This window comes from Taudactylus pleione, unplaced genomic scaffold (assembly GCF_031769625.1).
Source record: "Taudactylus pleione unplaced genomic scaffold, aTauple2 ptg000156l, whole genome shotgun sequence".
Classification (NCBI taxonomy): Eukaryota; Metazoa; Chordata; class Amphibia; order Anura; family Myobatrachidae; genus Taudactylus; species Taudactylus pleione.
This window is the reverse complement of record NW_028284558.1, coordinates 11,492,566-11,511,177: the sequence shown is the minus strand read 5'-3', so window position 1 is coordinate 11,511,177 and position 18,612 is coordinate 11,492,566. Positions and strand designations below refer to the sequence as shown.

The window sequence follows — 18,612 nt, the reverse complement described above, 5'->3', positions numbered from 1 at the left end:
ACTTTAAAAATAATTTTTAGGTGGAACTACAGTAGTTAAAACATAGGTTCTTAAAATCTTTCCTCAGGACACCAAACAGTTCATGTTTTCCATGTCTCCTCACAGAATCACAAGTGAAATAATTAGCTCCACCTGTGGATCTTTTAAAATATCTCAGTGAGAATACACCTGTGCTCCTGCTGGGTAACGAGGAAATCGTGACCTGCGTGGGATCCTGAAGACTGGGTTTGAGAAGCACTGAGTTAAAGAAAAGGCTGGCATATGTCAGTAATAATGCATGCAAGCTTTAGTTCTGTGGTTTTAGATAAGTTTACAAAGCAGAAAGAGAAGAAAGTTTTTCTTGATGTTATCTGAACCACTGGGCTTTGTCACTGTGCAATATTAGCAGATGTTGTGCAATATTAGCAGACACTTGCCCCACAGGGGAATAAAGTACACATTTGCACAAATGCACACCACACTTATGTTCACATCAAACACTTATCACATACATTTCCTACACACGCCAACAACATACCATCAAACCCCCAATGACACACTCATACACCCCATCACACACCACAATGCCATTTCCCATTGCGGCAATCACACAGTTCCCCACCTATCATATATACACCCCCCAACAGCACCAACCACCTACATATGGTATACCCCCCGATCCACCCACCCTCCCATCTCCCCCACCCACTCCATCACACTCCACCACACCCACCTACACGATGGAGTGCTTTGTACAATTTCTATTCGTATTCACCACAGTAGAGGTAGGGTATCCCTGCAATACTTAGCTGGGCCTCAACCCACCGACCCACTCCACACTTCATTCACATCCACACCAATACCCAAGAAGAGCAAGCACAACCACTTCTTAGTGCTTCCTAGAATGTGCATATATACTGTTAGCAGAAATCTATCAATATATTTAAGAATAAGTAATTAAGATGTCTCCTGAACATCTTGTTACTGCAAGAAGTTATATGTGAATTAGCATCAAACAAGTAGTAAATGAGAGTAAACCAGAAATCTTTGTATCAATGATGAGGGAGAGCCAATGGTCGCTTCTGGGAGATGTGGTAGCAAGGTATGAAAAAAAATCAGTGGGACCTTCATGATGTGGTTTGTGTTATCATGTGAGCAAGGAAGATTGATTGCCATGTGGGAGAAATTCTGAAGGCGACCTGAGGGTGGATTGAAGAGGGTGCAAAGTCAGAGTGGGGTAGACTAGGGAGAAGTAGATTACAGTAGTCTAGCAGGAGATGATCAGGGTATGAAGGATTGTATTAGTGGCTTCCAGGGTGAGGAAGGGCCTGATTTGGTAAATAGAGATGAAAGCACTAGGATTGGCAGAGGTACTGAATGCAAAAGGACAAGCCGACAGACAGTTGATGATATGGGAGAGGGCATACAGTACAGTGAGATGTCAGTGGGAGAGATGTAAGATTGAGTGTCGTCAGTGTACAGGTCGTATTGGAGGCCAAAGGAGCCGATGAGCACACCATGGGAAGAGGCAATGCATAGAGGTAGAAAGAAGGACAGATCCTTAGGAACAATGAGGAGATGCAGAGGAGAAGTGGAGGCAGATACTGTATAGATAAACAAAAAGAGTGAATGTATAGATAAGAGGTGAGCCAAATGAGTGCGTTCAGGTGAGTGGGATCTTTCTGTCATAACACAAGTACAATGAGGTGTGTTCACACAATTGATCGGTGTGGTTCTGTCTCTTTAAATTAGTGAGCCTGAACCCATGGAAGAAGCATAATGTGTATTTAAAATCTGTGTGAGCAGCGCAAAACATGTGATGATACTTATTATGCCATCACTTCCCCTACCCACGTTGTGTTCACTGAGTTTGGTGGATCATGATGATGCTTTTTACACCTTCAAGTAAGCTATGCAGAGTATGATGATGCAGATCGCTTCATAATGACCATGCCCATTGGACGTTCACTTTGGTGGGGATCTCCTAGGAGTCTATCATCTTTATCCGGGAGTCTCCCAGATATTCAAGGGGACTAACAATGGTGGCTTATTGATGTTGTTTTTGATCATTCAAACATGGGCTACTACTAACCTATAGGATCTACTGCTGTCCGTCCTATCCTCATAGCTATATCTTACTAGAGACGCTTGCCATTATTTTCAAGAATCCGTGGAAGAATTAAAAAATTTGCACAAAGTTCTTGTATGGCTGTTTTTGAGAAACTCAATGTGGCTCAGACATGTTTAAGTTTGATCTGATACATTTTAATCTTTTTGTATAGTGAACAATGAATGTTAACGGCAAACTGTGAGCGTAGTAGAGTTCACAGTTCACATTAAAAAAATATTAAGATTAGATTGTTATTTAAAATTCTTATTTAAATAGTGTTTCGAAATATTTGAAATGACTCATTTTAAAATAAGTGGCAACCCTTGAATGCAAATGGCCTGTGTGATACTCATATGATTATGTTTAAATGCCATATAACAGAAACATATTTAAAATAGATTTGAAAATGGCATACAGTAGTTTGTTTCTGTACACTTGGGTTATTACATACATAGCTACCCTCCCAGAATGTCTGAGAGACTCCTGAATTACGGGGAGTTCTCCCACATCCAGGGGAAAGAAGACAGCCTCCCGAATTCCATCCTTTTCCCCAGTGCAGAGGGCATCTGGGGGCTTTATGTCATGACTTAGAGGTGAAAATATGCTCTTAAATCAAAGTAACCAATCAGTAATTACCTTCTGTCTTTTGCAAGTTAATCAATCAAAGCTCTAGTCTAATTGGCTTCTATGATGACAGTGCAGTTACATTCAGCAATGAAGTTTTATCTGTCAAGGGCAAATTAGACAACCAAGGGGTCAATTAATTAGGAGTGAATAGTAGATGATGTCCACCATAGGTCAATGCAACAGCGTTGGAACACCATCAGTGGCACCTTAAATTGTGCAGATTCTTTACCCAAATTCAACCCTAATTTGCACTTAAGAGTTTGCATCCACATGGGAGTGCATATTAAAATATTACATTTAGGGGCTACCGTATATGAGCACACTAAATTGTGGGGATTGCCGGCATTGCCCCTAATGGAATCGACTCCTAAATGTCAGATTGATTGCCTTGCATGTGTGTACCTAAATGCAATTTTATTAAATAAGACTTGGTGCTCTTAACCACTGTTCTACTACTTCTCATCGTTAGATTTACACATTACAGAATTTAGGTGATAAAAATTACTTATGTATTAAAATATGATTTATTTCAGGACAGGCAGATAAGTAGAGTGGTACTACTATTGACAGACCAGTGCATTTATTTATTTGAGTGAGCTGAAACATTGAAACATTTGTTTCAAGCACCTATTTAACAATGCACATCACGTCCGAAGCAGCAGAGTCATTTGAATAATATGCTCTATAAAAGTGAATTGTAAACTGAACAGCCAGGTTGTGTAATGATTACCATTGTGTTTTTCAAGCCACTTGCGATGCTCGCAGTATGTTCTAGAGGAGTCTGATGCTGTTTTGTTTTGCTCAAGTAGGCTGAGCAGAATGCTGGAAATACAAGCTTGGTGCCAGGTTCTGACAAAGAGCAAGATGTCAGCAGAAGGGTACTTGACTTTTTTGACTTAGGATTTAGTTTTTGGTTACTCCTGGGTTTGCTTTTTTTTAGGCTTGTGTTGGTACTGTTTTTTGTTGGTCAGGTATAGATCATTTTCATTTGCTGTTATTATTATTTTATATAAAATCGGTACGTAGTTATGTCGCAATAGAGATTATATAACACTCTTGAAAAACAGGTGCCGTAACCCTAGCAACCAATTAAATATTAGCTGTCATTAGTCTAGATACACTAGACTGATATGGGCTAATATCTGTTTGCTATGGGTTACAGCTCTTAGCAACATGGTATTAAATGTGATTTAGTGAAATATCTTGAGTTTGTAGTGATGAATTTGTGTGTGGCATAGTCATGTTTAAGAGCATGTACTGTATATCTTTAAAATATGCATTGATACAAAAGAAATCTGTTTCCTCCAGATTAAAAACAAATAAATGTAATTTTCTGGTGGACTCATCTTTCAAGTGCTTATAAATGAAACTGTAAGTATCACTTTTATGCCATATATTATTATTAATTAGATTACTACAGTTCATATTTTAAATTCAGCCAAAGCTCACATAGACAACAAAAGTAAAGCAAACGGAAGTATTTTATTTTAATCAGCTGTTTCAGCTCATGCATATTTTAAAGACTCTTTAAGATTATTATTTATTTTATTCATCAGGCCTTGTTTTATTTAATTAGTGCTTTTACCGGAGAGTCGAATTAAAGAGCACTTGGTGATCTTATAAAATTAAGTCTGGCATTTGTGTTGGCTTAGCCAATATTCATGAGGATAGAGCTTTTCACACCACTAAGATACAGGGACATTACTTGGGCACCTTGTAAGAACACAGTGATGTCACTTGTTTTTATTACATAAGGCCCCATATACACTAAACTGTTTATCCATCTGTTAAAAGCCACTTCCAGTTGCGAATGCAACTCTTTACTGAGGTGTAAATCAGCACATCATACTGTATTAGTAAATGATGCTTTTGCAAAAACAGATGGTCAGTCTGTATTGGTTTTCACACATGCAACATTGATAAAATAGATTAATAGCACTCAAGAACATGGTGCTTACACCAGATGTATTTTCATGAATATTGGTTCAGCCCATGAAATGAACTGTATGTTTCGGGAACAGGTGCTCTGTAAATCAAGAATTCACTTTCTTACCGGTTGATAAATCCAATGAAAACCTTTCTGTCTTGCTAGGTTAGAAGAGTACCTGGCTCAAGTGGTCACCTTCATAAAACAGAAGATGGCGACTGGGAATGGAGTGACGACGAGCTAGACGAGAAAAGCGGGGAATTCAAAGATTCATTTTCCAAAGAAAAGGTCTCGTGTTTTATACCTATTACAGTTATGAAGCCTTTTTCATCAGTTGTGTCCTCAAATGTGTGCCAGCGTTTCACTCCTCTTTTTTTTTCATTGTTTAGTCAAGAAGAATTAATGAAGACAGTGACAATGCAGAGGTAAGGATTTCTCTGCAGCTACTAGCTTATGTTCTTTTACCACTGTTTTGAAAGTATATTGAACTAGATAGATAGATAGATAGATAGATAGATAGATAGATAGATAGATAGATAGGTAGGTAGATAGATCTATTCATGGCAACCCACATACATGTTCTGGTATGTGGGTTGCCATGATTAAGGTCCCTGAAAGGTTCAAAACATTGGTTGTCTTGTATACTCTCCTATGCAGGGCCGGCCCAACCATTATGCCAGGTACTCGGCCACGTAGAGTGCCACAATGAGGATGGCACCTGCCAGGGCCGCATAGGGAAGGGGCAATGACAGGGCATAGTACTTACTGCAGCTGCTTCCTGCTGCTTCTCTAGGGTGAGACACCAGGGAAACCAGAGGAACCTGTGCTGAGCCCTGATTGGAGGAGCCCAGCACACATGCTCATCTTCCCAAGTAGGGGTTTGGCGGCTACACCGGCTTGTTCAACTGTTCAGTTCAGGCAGCATGGAGGAAGAGGGAACTACTGGAGGATCCACATCAAGGTGAGAGGTGGTGAGACTACAGGGAAACACATTGTATGTGTCCCTCGCTCTGTCTGTGTGTGTATGTGTATGTATATCTCTATATTTACCCCTTTCTGTATGTGTATGTCTCTATATGTAACCTTGGGGTCTATTCAAGTAGAACATAAGGTGGCTACTGAAAAATATCACTATATATCGATGAAATATATAGTGATGTTTAGTAGCCATTCATGTAGACTTATCTGTCCAACATCTTCCTGCGGTATCCGGCCCTTCTGCAATCCTGCATGCAGTGAGAATACAGACATATTGGGAGCCCGTTATGCCTGCTTCTCACTGTGCATGCGCCAGTGTTTTGAGCAGCTGGTAATGTCAGACCTGCTGCAAAGGACATTGGGCAAAAGAAGGCAGAAGCAGTGCCGGGCAGGCAGACAGAAGGGAAGTATTCAACTTCCCTGCTCTGTTCGGCTTGCGGTACAGGTTACGCCATCCTGAGATGGCAAATCTGTAGGCAGCAGAGCTTTCCGTTCCTTTATGAATTGCACTCACCATACAAAAGTATGGTGATGCCATTCAAACACGCTGGAGAAGGAATGATCTTCTCCACATTAACCCCCTGTATAAATTGACGTAATCAGTGAAAAGTCCTATTTTCAGCTAAACAGGACTTTTCACTGTTCTTGAATGGTTGGGAGAATTTGCTCTTGGATGATGTTGGTACAATTCTTTATTCATGGCTGTGTTCTTAGGCAAAATTGTGAGTGATCCCACTCCCTTGGCTGAGAAGCAACCCCAAACATGAATGGTCTCAGAATGCTTTACTGTTGGCAAAAGTGATAACTAAGTGGCTCGGGGAACAAAACATTGAAATTTTGGATCCATGGCTAGGAAACTCCCTAGACCTTAATCCCATTGAGAACTTGTGGTCAATAATCAAGAGGCGGGTGGACAAACAAAAACCCACAAATTCTGACAAACTCCAAGCATTGATTAGGCAAGAATGGGCGGCCATCAGTCAGTATGTGGCCCAGAAGTTGATTGACAGCATGCAAGGGCGAATTGCAGATATTGACTCTTTGCATAAACTTAATGTAATTGTCAATAAAAGCCTTTGACACTTATGAAATGCTTGTAATTTTACTTCAGTGTACCACAGTAACATCTGACAAACAGGTCTAACAACACTGAAGCAGCAAACTTTGTGAAAACCAATAATTGTGTCATTCTCAAAACTTTTGGCCATAGCATAAAGCCCTAAAGAACTGCAACACTTCTGTTACTAGTAACACAAGAAACTATTATTATTACCAGTTATTTATATAGCGTACACATATTCCGCAGCGCTTTACAGAGAATATTTGTCCATTCACATCAGTCCCTGCCCCAGTGGAGCTTACACTCTATATTCCCTATCACATGTACACACATACACACTAGGGTTAATTTTTGTTGGGAGCCAATTAACCTACCAGTATATTTTTGGAGTGTGGGAGGAAACAGGAGGAAACCCACACAAGCACAGGGAGAATATACAAACTCCACACAGTTAGGGCCGTGGTGGGAATTGAACCCACTACCTCAGTGCTGTGAGGCAGTAATGCTACCATTACACCGTCTGTGCTGCCCCCATCTTATAAATGTAATAATCAAAGGGCAGTAAAATACTTGCAAACCAATAGTTATATGGGACATCCACATCCACATAAGAAATTAAGGATCTAAGGACCTCATTCAGAGTCGGTCGTTTCGGCCGCTCGGTCATAAGGTAAAAGGGGCCGGATATGCAAATGAAGCGCTCGCAAGTTACGTTGTTAAGATGGGATCATTAGCTGGACGAGTGAGGGGAGGATGCGGCCGTAAGACTAAAAACACGCCCCCTTCTCGTTCGCAATACACGTCATCTCCGGACATATAAGGATTAATCGAGACCATCGGGAACCATCGGAGCTGGTCGTAGAGCTTAAGGTTGACCATACCCTCTCTTAAGCACTACGATCAAGTCAGTGTTAAAACCTCCCATGTCACATGTGCCATGACACTACTTAGTTAATTATGCACTCCCATAAAACGCCGTTTGCATAGTCAGGCATGCCTGCGTTCGGATCTCCACTCCCCCGTTCACAAGCACCTTTCCCTGTTACCACCCACAAACGCCTCATCCTGTCACTCAAACTAACGACCTGGCTGTGTTCAAGGAGAGAGCAATTTCTGATCGTAATAGCTAGTTTTCGCACGCGCATTGCGAATTTTACGCATGCGCAGTTTAGCGAACATCGGTGGCGTACGACCGAGCGGCCGCAACGTCCGACTCTGAATGAAGTCATAAATACCTTTATTGTATATCAATCATTTGTGTTTTTTGTTATAAACATAAAGGACAGAAATGAAGTGCCTCTCCCTTTTGTAATAATTATCTTAAGCTACAGTATTTAATAAGCTCATTTTGAGTTGTATACATAAATAGGAGGAATTGTTTTCCAGGCACGAATCACTTAATTTGAATACTCTTGAATAATAAACTGAGGGCGTAGAAATGACAAGAGATAGGTTAGTTGTGTACGTATTACATTTGAAAGAAGCAGAATAACTCTGTCACCATTGCAGTCTCTAGATAATTGCTCTAGTGGACCAGGAATAATAGCCTGTGGGTAGTGGCAAGTGCAGAGATGTTGGCGATTTAGCAGCAACATTTAAAGCTACAATGTTCACTTTATATTTCACTGCTAACTGGCAGAAATCTCTGCACTTGCCACTTCTCGCAGGAGATTACATTTTACCAATGGGCCTGATTTATTACGGATCGCAACTGCGATCATAGCTGCGATTACGCACGCAGACCAAACTGCGAAAATATGCTAATGTTTGCAATCGCAATGCCATTGCAGCCTAACATAAGGACGCCCACTTCCCCTTACTCACATCCGTAATACTTAGCAAAACAGCAGAACCATTGGTAACATCGAGTACCATCGCAGCCTCACACACACACCTCATCGCACACAGCTCAAGCTGTGTATACCATCGCAGTGACTAATTAATGTACGCCCCTGTAACGGCGATCAAACGCGTTTCGCCGACCACCCCCCGTCACCACCCCCAACCGGTCACTTCCTGTCAATCACTCTGCGATGACCTTCGATCACAGGCACTGCGATGCAAACGCATGCGCAGAACGCAACAATCAGCACGCATAATCGCAGTTGCGATTGGCAGAGCCGTAGCTAGGCATTTTGGTGCCCTGTGCCAGAAAGAGCATTGGTGCCCCCCCCCCTATATTTTAAACAAGGATAGTGTGCGGTGAAGGCATGCTCCAAAAATAAAGGGGGGCGTTGCATCACAAAAGTGCCAATTCACATTACACTGCACATTAGTGTCCGTTGTTGACATTACACTGCACAGTAGTGCCCCAAACCCCTTAGTACACATTACGCAATACAGTAGTGCCCATACTGATCCCCATTACACTGCCCCTTCTCTCACCCCCCCACTTAAAGCTCTCACTGCCCCCAATCACAGTCAACTCTGTTCCTTGTCACGTATCCCAATGCCCCCACTGTCACGTACCACAGACAACTATAATGATTATGTATTAGGAATACATATGAATGTTACTATTATACACTAGTCCTGTGCTAGATCAGACTTATCTGTTGCAGCTGAGCAAAAACTGCCTGATCTAGCAGCAGGACTAGATTTTTCCTTTTATTGTTCTTTATTGATTTGACAGTTGATTACATTTCTCCCCCCTCCCCTCCATGGCAGCTTCTAACTGCTCTGTAGTTGCCTGCCTTTACCGAGGGTGAGTCATGACAGTGACAGCACTCACCACCCGGCATCTGTGAGCTCAGCCTTGCTGTCTCCTGCACACTGCAGACTGCACACACACATGGGATTAGTAGTTGCGATTGCCACTACCAGGAAACGGCTCCTTGGTCAGCTATTTAGCAGTGCACTGCACTGTGGGAGAGCTAGCTCTCTGTTCATGAGACTGTGCCGAGGGAGCTCCGTATATTGCAGGCTGCAGAGAACCCTGGCACACCACTGTCATGAGCATCACAGCGGGTGCCTGGCAGACGGAGATCGTGACAGCGGCCGGTTCCGCACCAGAGCATCCTCCGCTCTGTGCTGCGTCACCGGCCACACCACCCTAGCTACGGCCCTGGCGATTGGTCATGAATCAGGCCCATTGTCTTTTTTACACAAGACTGATTTTGTTGGAAGCATATATTCAGTGCTTATGCCTATGTATGTTTTCTTACATTGATCATGACTTATCATTATTGATTTTGGTATTACCAGAAGGGTTGAAGCATGGAATATTTCTGTTTTATAAGCCCATTAATATTTCAGTGCTACTCTGTAAAATTCTTGGTTTATTGTACAATGCTACCTACAATATGTACTGTACAGTGTAAATTGTCCACGATTAATATTTCTACCTTCCTGCAAATCATTTATTTTCAGCTCCTGTATAAGAAATCTTTTCCATAGAAAAATATAACATAAAGATTAATACATAAAGCTTTCTGACTCATAATTTAAAAGTAAAGTTGGTAACAAAATTGGTTCTAAAATATAACATCCTCAACAATATTTTTGCAAAATCAGCAAGAGCCACTGCTACATGGCAGATTGTATATAAAATATATTTCTATTGGCACATACAGTATACCACAGACATCTGTAAATAATGATACATGAATAATGGGAGACATCACTCTTATTCATAATTGTATACAGTACACTGGTTTTGTGGGCAGCACAGTTGGCGTGTGAGCAGCAAGGTTGGTGGCGTGGTTAGCATTATTGCCTCATAGCCCTAAGGTCATGGGTTATATTCTTGACCAAGGTACTATCTGTGTGGAGTTTGCATGGCATCACTGAGGTCAATGACACTCAGTGTGCCAAATAGAATGCCCGTACTGGGAGAAATACACATGTCTGAAAAGGGGGCGTGACTTCACAGTGAAGGAACGTGGCCTCACAGCACACCCTCCTGTTTCATCACTCTGGGGGGCATGCCCAGTACTCCTGTAAATGCCGAACTGCCACCAGTGACTGTATTCACACTGCCGGCTCTTCATTAGTGACCGGGAGCTGGGCGATGCACCATAACATCACAGTGCAGCGCTCAGCTCCTGGTCACTGAAGAAGAGATGGCAGTGCCCTGAGTGACACTCATTGAGGTCCGCACCTCACTAGTGACACCACTGGGAGTTTTTATGTTTTCCATGAGGTCTCCAGTTTACTCCCGCTCCAAAGATGTATTGGTAGGTTAATTGGCTTTTGAAAAAATAAAATTAAAATCCTAGTATGCATGTGTTTACATGTGGCGGGGAATATAGATTAAAAACCACTGGGGCAGGGACTGAGGTGAAGGACTAAAATATTCTTTGTAAAGTGCTTATGCACTACATAAATAGGCAACCCAACCTATGTGACATAAACAAACTGCACCGCATTATGGAACCACCACAAGCCTGCACGGTGCTTTGTTGACAACTGGGGTCCATGGCCTCATGGGGTCTGCTCCACACCCGGACCATCAGCCCTAAAACAACTGGAACCATGACTCATTGGACCACACCACATGTTGCCAGTTCTCTATGATTCAATTAGTGACGTCACAAGCCCAGACAAGGCGCTGTGTCCAGTGTCATACTGTTCAGGAGCACTCTGATGGGTCTTCTGCTCCCATTTCTCATGAAAGCCAAAGAACGCTGCACTGATCTGCTGGATATGCGTCTGGTACCTCCTGCATTGAATGTGGATGTGATTTGAGCCAGTGTCACTTGTCTTTTACCACGGACAATTCTGGCCAGGCGCTGCTGGTCACGATCATTAAGCACCCGTGGTCGGCCACTGCACTGTGGGTAGTAATGCCTTCCATGAGGTATTCTCGGGACACACGTGACAACTTTGTAAATCAAATGTCTCATCCATCGGGCACCCATTATGATGCCCCGTTCGAACTCTGATAATTTACGTCACTTTGCCATGAGCAGCCTAGCCAGTGTTCTGAATTACGAGATGTCAGATTTCAAGTGATGCAGGTCTGGGCATTTCCAAGACATCACAGTACGGTGATGCCACCTACCATTATCTTTAAATACTGCTATCTCATGACTTTTGGCAATTCAGTATAGAGCAAAGAAAATTGTCTAACTCCATCCGAATCAAGTAATCTAACTTCACCCAAACCAAGTTTACCTTAAGAGATACATTGGTTTATCGCTTCCAACCTTATACAACCTTCTTAACTAAACTTAACTTAATAATAAATAACGACACGGACACAAAGCAGCTTGGCTAAAAAAAGGTCACAGCTTTTATTTAATAATTAATTAATTAATTAAATTAACCTAACCGAGGTGGCAAGAGACGCTGCAAGCTCAGTTCTAGCTTTTAAATACGAATGACTCGAGGGATGACTAAAACGACCCTCCTATAGACGCACTTACAATGTGGGGGTCTCGCTTCCCTCCTGAGGCATTCCAAACGCCTCCGTACAAAAGCGTTCGGGTCCCCTCGTACAGAGAAGGACAAATTCGCCACGCACCTTGAGGTCAAGCGCCCCCACAACGTTCTATTGCGCCACATGAAGCCACTGAGCTGCAGCGACCTCCCGCCTGCTGTGCCTGCCCTGATGAGGGAGAAAAAATTCTTATACTAACATTAATTCAAGAACATAACAACAAACATATGAGGGTGGGATGGGGGGTTTCTTGAAAAGATCACAGCAAGAGGCTGACCCCAGGCAGAGCCCTGACCTATATAGCCTAAGCTAACCACTCCTACAAGAACCCCTAATAGGCTGAAAACTAACCTCCTGACACACTGACATACCAAGTCACCTGAGCCAACAAGCCTGTCAATCAAAGCCATCAGCAAAAAAAACAGTTCCCTTATCTTCGCTCAAACTTAGGCAGTCTTCGCTTGTTATAAGAGATACATTGGTTTATCGCTTTCAACCTTATACAACCTTCTTAACTAAACTTAACTTAATAATAAATAACGACACAGACACAAAGCAGCTTGGCTAAAAAAAGGTCACAGCTTTTATTTAATAATTAATTAATTAATTAAATTAACCTAACCGAGGTGGCAAGAGACACTGCAAGCTCAGTTCTAGCTTTTAAATACGAATGACTCGAGGGATGACTAAAACGACCCTCCTATAGATGCACTTACGATGTGGGGATCTCGCTTCCCTCCTGAGCCAATCCAAACACCTCCGTACAAAAGCGTTCGGGTCCCCTCGTACAGAGAAGGACAAATTCGCCATGCACCTTGAGGTCAAGCGCCCCCACAACGTTCTATTGCGCCACATGAAGCCACTGAGCTGCAGCGACCTCCCGCCAAACCAGGCAACAAAGGAAGACTGGCCGCCACCAAGAAAACTAATCTAAAAAGGAAAGCAGATCCTTGATGAACAGCCCAAGGCCAAGGGCATTTAAATGCACACCATCCGGGCGAAAATAACGATCCAGGTCGCCATTCAAAAAGCTGTGACACACAATCACACCTCCCAAAGAAAGCACATGCCGATCCACCGCTACATTCACCTTCTTCCTCGTTCTATCCACAGCCGAGCAATTCCGAGCGCCCCTCCAAGTTAACCGAGGAACCATTTCTGATCAAACCATCCGAACTCCTGGCCAACGCATTCGCACCTCCTCCAATAAACCACGCAACCGCACAATCAATTCCACGCCTTTCAGCTGACCCACATCATTACCACCAACGTGCAGCACCAACCACTCCAGCGCTCCCCAAGAAGCCACAGATGAGATCATTAAATCAAGAACAGCCTCCACACGCAAACCCCTAACTCCAATCCATCTCACGCTCCGTCCACCAATCAACAAACTAGCACGTTTAGCCAGCCCATGCTTCTCTGCCCAAAAAACATAGGAATGACCCACAAACCAGACCTGTCCATTTTCCTTTGTAGGTGCTGAAAAGGAAAAAGAAGCCTAACTATGAGAAACTGAAGGAAACCACCACCACGACACAACTTATGAAAGAAAACATAGCAACTAACTAGCAGGGATGCGTAAAAAAGGGGAAACAAAGAACCCGAGTGAAGAAGTAAAACTAAAAAACCCGACCCGTGAACCAAAGTGGTCAAATCATGGCTCCCGGGGGGAAAAACAAAAAAATCCCTTCACACCCCCAATTGTTGAACGCTAGCCGTTCATCAATTGGCGGGTAAACAACGTTTTCGGGTTAGCAAGGAGCGCACTATAATTTATCGCAGCGCACATAAGACTTGTAAGCCGCAGATTTCCATCTACCCACTTGTTGAATAGCTGCAGGCGAAGCCCCTGCTAACGCTGCGCAAGTAGCTGCGCCTATGCGAAAAGAATGAGTCCCAAACGCCAATACGTCTAAGCCTAACTCACCTAATGCGCGCTTAAAAATAGCCGCAAATTGGAACTTAGTAAGGGGTGTACCATCGACATGCACCAGCCACTGTGATCCCCCAAATGGGCGCACTTAACGGGGCACACTAAATTGCCGTTGTGACGATGCAGAGTAACCCATCTACCTCTCCCTGTCTGATCTGTTTTGGAGAATCTTAATTTACATAACACAGAAGAATCCCTAAAGACAACATCCGATAACAACAGGCCGGAGGAAGCCAACTTTTTACTAGTCGCCACTAACTCACCAACGCGGAATGCACCGTAAAATGCGGCCGCAAAAGCCAAACTGAAAAGCACCACTTCAAATGAATCCGTAGTTACCTTTTCTAAAACCGACAGCAAAGACTGCAGCAGCTGTTGGTCCACCGGCCTGCGTGAGTCGGCGCGAGCAGGGCGCTCCCTGGCCCAACCTTTAAGGGCTCTCGTTAACATAAATGATTTAGTGGGGTCATAATGACCTTTAAGTTTACAAAAGAACGATATCCCCGCGAGCGCCGCGACAACGGAAGCTCTGGACCTGCCCTCTTGGTGCTTTAACCAGACAAAAGACAAAATCAAGTCCTGGTCAGACTTACCCTCCATGGCAGGCTGGGCGCAATGAGCCCGCCAATCCTGCCAGGCCGCCGAGTATGTTCTGAGGGTTGACGGTGCAAGTGAATGCCGCGACAAACCTTCTAAGCCTGCCTGATGATCTGCCATACAAACGAGGGGCAAATTAAACCTTCAGGAGAAGAAAACGGGGCTAGGGAGCGAAAACGCGCAAACTGGAAACGAGACAATGCGTCAGCAATCTCATTGGCTGCGCCAGGGACATGGCACGCCGTGAGACTAATATTCGACTCCAGGCAACGCAACAGCAAATGACGCAATAGGCGCAAAGCAAAAGGGGAGGCCGCTCTCTGGTTGTTAATGGCGTGTACAACACCTAGATTGTCACACCAAAATTTTACGTGCCGGTTGCTCAAGCGATTTCGCCAAAGCTCGACAGCGACCACTATTGGAAATAATTCCAAAAGTAATAGGTTGCTGGTAAGGCCCTCGCTGCGCCATTCTAAAGGCCACGGGGCGGCGCACCAGTCCCCATCAAAATAAGCCCCGAAGCCAGATGACCCAGCTGCGTCAGTAAAGAGCTGCAACACCGTGTTGGCCACAGGGGGCGAAGGCCAAATGCGTTTGCCGTTAAACTGAACCAGGAATCTGGCCCAAACCCGTAAATCATCTTTAATCTCAGCTGACAGACGAATGTAGTGATAAGGAGGGAGTACTCCCGCCGTGGCCCTTTCAAGTTTCCTGCAAAAAACCCTGCCCATCGGGATCACCCGGCAGGCAAAGTTGAAGGAACCTAACAGCGCTTGAACCGCGCGCAATTTCACCTTATTAGTGGACAAACAACACGCCACCATATCCAGTAATTTTAACACCTTGTCTTGGGGAAGTCGACAACAACCTTCTAATGTGTCAATCTCGATACCCAAATACGACAAACAAGTACAGGGACCCTCTGTTTTATCCAATGCTACTGGAACTCCTAGAGTCCGAAAAAGCGCTTGAGCGGAGAAGAGGAGGTCTGCACAGACGTCGCTCCCTCCTGGACCCATAAAGAGAAAATCGTCCAAATAATGCGCTACCCCATCCCGACCGGTACTGGCCTGGATGCACCAGTGCAAAAGGAGCTGAAACTCTCAAAATAGGAACAGGAAACCGCACAACCCATGGGCAAACATTTGTCAACAAAATAACCAGTGGGCAGATGAAATCCCATATAGCGCATAGCTTACGGATGCAGCGGCAGCAGACGAAAGGCCGACTCAATGTCGAGCTTCGCCATCAACGCTCCCTGACCAAAATGGCGAACGAGGCCTAGAGCCTGGTCGAATGACTGATATACCACTCTGCAGGCTGACGCGGGTATGGCATCATTGACAGAAGTGCCCGGAGGGTAGGACAAGTGCTGAATTAAGCGGAACTTGCCTGGAGCCTTCTTGGGAACGACACCTACCGGGGAAATGCAGAGATTCCGCAAGGGGGGAACAGGGAAAGGGCCTTCTATCCTCCCCAACAGAACCTCGGCCTGAACTTTGGCGTGCAAAACTTCCGCATGATCTAAGGCTGAACGCAAATTACGCTGAGCGCAAACAAATATTGGATCCGAAATGGGTAAACGAAAACCTGTTGCAAAACCTTCTAACAAGAACTTAGCCTCCTCGCGCAAGGGGTACCAACCTAACCAACGGGAAAGAGCCTCTAAGCAAATAGGGGATCTGGCCTTAGCTAGCGGTCCTAGCTCCTTCGGGGGGGTCGGATAAGTTGACTCCTGGTGCCCGGCGACAATCTTTGGCCGGGTGATCACCACTGCAGAGTCGGCAGGAGTGACGAAAGCGACACGAGGCGCCTCTGGTGCACCTGGAGTCATTGAATGCAAAACATTTGCCTCTCGCCGAACCCGTTGCACCTGACTTAAAAGAGGACGAGGACTTGTGTGGCTGAAACCCCTCGTAAGGGGGGCGACGGTTTTGCGACACCTCCAACCATACCTCAACGTCCTTCACACCAAATGGCAGGACGCGTCTACCTTCGTGCTTCCTGCGAAATTGAACATCATACTCACGCCATGCCACACCCTTGGAACGCACGAACATGTCATGCACCAAAAAAATATATTTCAGAACATTGACGTGCTCGTCCGCCCGTGCGTGGAGGTAGCATGCCGCAAACACCAGCATACCCTTCAACCAGGCATTAAAATTGCTAAAAGCCTCCTCGCCCAATCCCCCAGGTTTCTTTGCCTTCGCTAAACCTTTCTTAGTTTCTTCTGTGAGGGAGAAAAAATCCACAAATTTTCCCCTGCGGATCTTTTCCCGAACGCTTTTTCGCAATCCGCGCAGAATTGCTGTGTTCGCACAATGCACGGCATCCGAGCCTGGTTCAGGCTCCTCGGGCATTGCTGCCTCGACCCTCTTGCTGCTATTATCCGTTTTCCTAGCAAGGCGGCGCGCAACCATCCTAGCAATTTTTCGCGGGCGCGCAGGAGAGCCAGAGGAATGAGAAGAGGAACTGGAAAAAGAACACGAGGAATTAGACAAATCACACTCACCATCCTTTGAGGGACCCGGAACCGAGCCATCCACTTCCGCACGAGGAGAAGCCACCGGCCGAACAGCCGGGGTTGCTTCGGGACGATCAGCGATAACAGCCGTACTAGCTTCTGTCGCGGAACCACCTACAGCAGCCGTACCTGAAACTACATGAACATGGTGAGTCACAGGTAACGAGATCTCAGGCAGCGGGGCTGGAGGCGTAGGGGGGCGGGGAGACAGAGGGGGCAAGGGCGGATTTGACCCAGGTGGGGTGGGAACACGCTGAGAAGTGGAAGGTGCCGCAGTGACTGGAGAAGGTGTCAAAACCAGAGCTCCATGCAGCTTGACCCCAGGAAGGGCCAGCTATAGAAGAAACTGGGGCCGATGAAAAATAGGGAGGTTGAGTGGTTGCATTATGCACCCATGATACTTGAGAGACCCCAGGGGAGGGGAAGTGGCCAGGGGGACCGGGATTCGGAAACGCACGCCAGGGGCAGCAGCTGCATAACCAAGGCCCGCACCCTGAAGTAACCCATGGTGTCTGGGAGGTGAGGTCAGCACCGTATCTAAAACGGCCACCGCAGGCGAAATGGCCGCCGGGCCCGCCGCACAGGCAAGGGCGCCGGGACCATCACTGCTCCTGCTTGAGCCCTGAACCATTGGGGACCCCGCCGCTGGAAGCCCCACTGTAATAAGCGGCGCCTCCCAGTTAGCAGAGTGACCGGCGGGAGGCGCGCACAGCCGCACACCCGCCGGAGCAGCAGAAGGATGGAGTGGTGACACGCGACCCGCGGGAGCCGCGTGAGGAGGTTCTCCCGCCGGCGCGGCCAACGAAGTAGAAGCGGCGGGCAGGTGAGGTGAGTCACCCACCGCCGCCACACACGACGCATCCCCCGGCGGCTGGACGCCGGACGGGGAGGGGGCCGGAGCAAGGCCGCCGAGTCCCACGGAATCCCCACCCAGGGGGGTCGCAGGCTGGCTTGCCGAGGTAAGCGCTGAGGTGGTTATGCCCTGCGGAGTCGGGGAAGCGCACACCATGGGATGGGGCGGGGGGGTGGCCACCCGCCCGCATATCACTGCAGAGCGAAGCGGGCGAGCAAAGTCCGCCTGCCGGCGGGGGGGGGAGCAGAATGACGTGGACGGGGCATATTGAATTTAAGAACAGTAAGAGGCTGACCCCAGGCAGAGCCCTGACCTATATAGCCTAAGCTAACCACTCCTACAAGAACCCCTAATAGGCTGAAAACTAACCTCCTAACACACTGACATACCAAGTCACCTGAGCCAACAAGCCTGTCAATCAAAGCCATCAGCAAAAAAAACAGTTCCCTTATCTTCGCTCAAACTTAGGCAGTCTTCGCTTGTTATTAGCTATTGTACATAGAAAGTCAAAGTGTGCAAGATAGTGAGATGTATAGTAGCCCATATTGGATACCTGCAGTGCTCATCCAATCAAATACAATCCTGCTAAAACATTACACGGAACCCTCTGAAAGTCTCTAAACAATGGTGCATGGCAT

The 18,612-nt window shown here is 45.7% G+C and overlaps 1 protein-coding gene and 1 pseudogene across 1 annotated transcript in view; one reads left to right on the top strand and one right to left on the bottom strand.

Moving 5' to 3' along the window:
- STK39 (serine/threonine kinase 39) overlaps positions 1–18,612 on the top strand; it is a 451,027-nt gene that overhangs the window by 179,584 nt on the left and 252,831 nt on the right. The window contains exons 11-12 of the mRNA XM_088474896.1: positions 4,809–4,931; positions 5,033–5,068. Coding sequence (XP_088331022.1) covers positions 4,809–4,931; positions 5,033–5,068 — 159 coding nt within the window. The remainder of the gene's footprint in view (positions 1–4,808; positions 4,932–5,032; positions 5,069–18,612) is intronic.
- On the bottom strand, positions 13,831–14,714 carry LOC148521643 (uncharacterized; annotated as a pseudogene).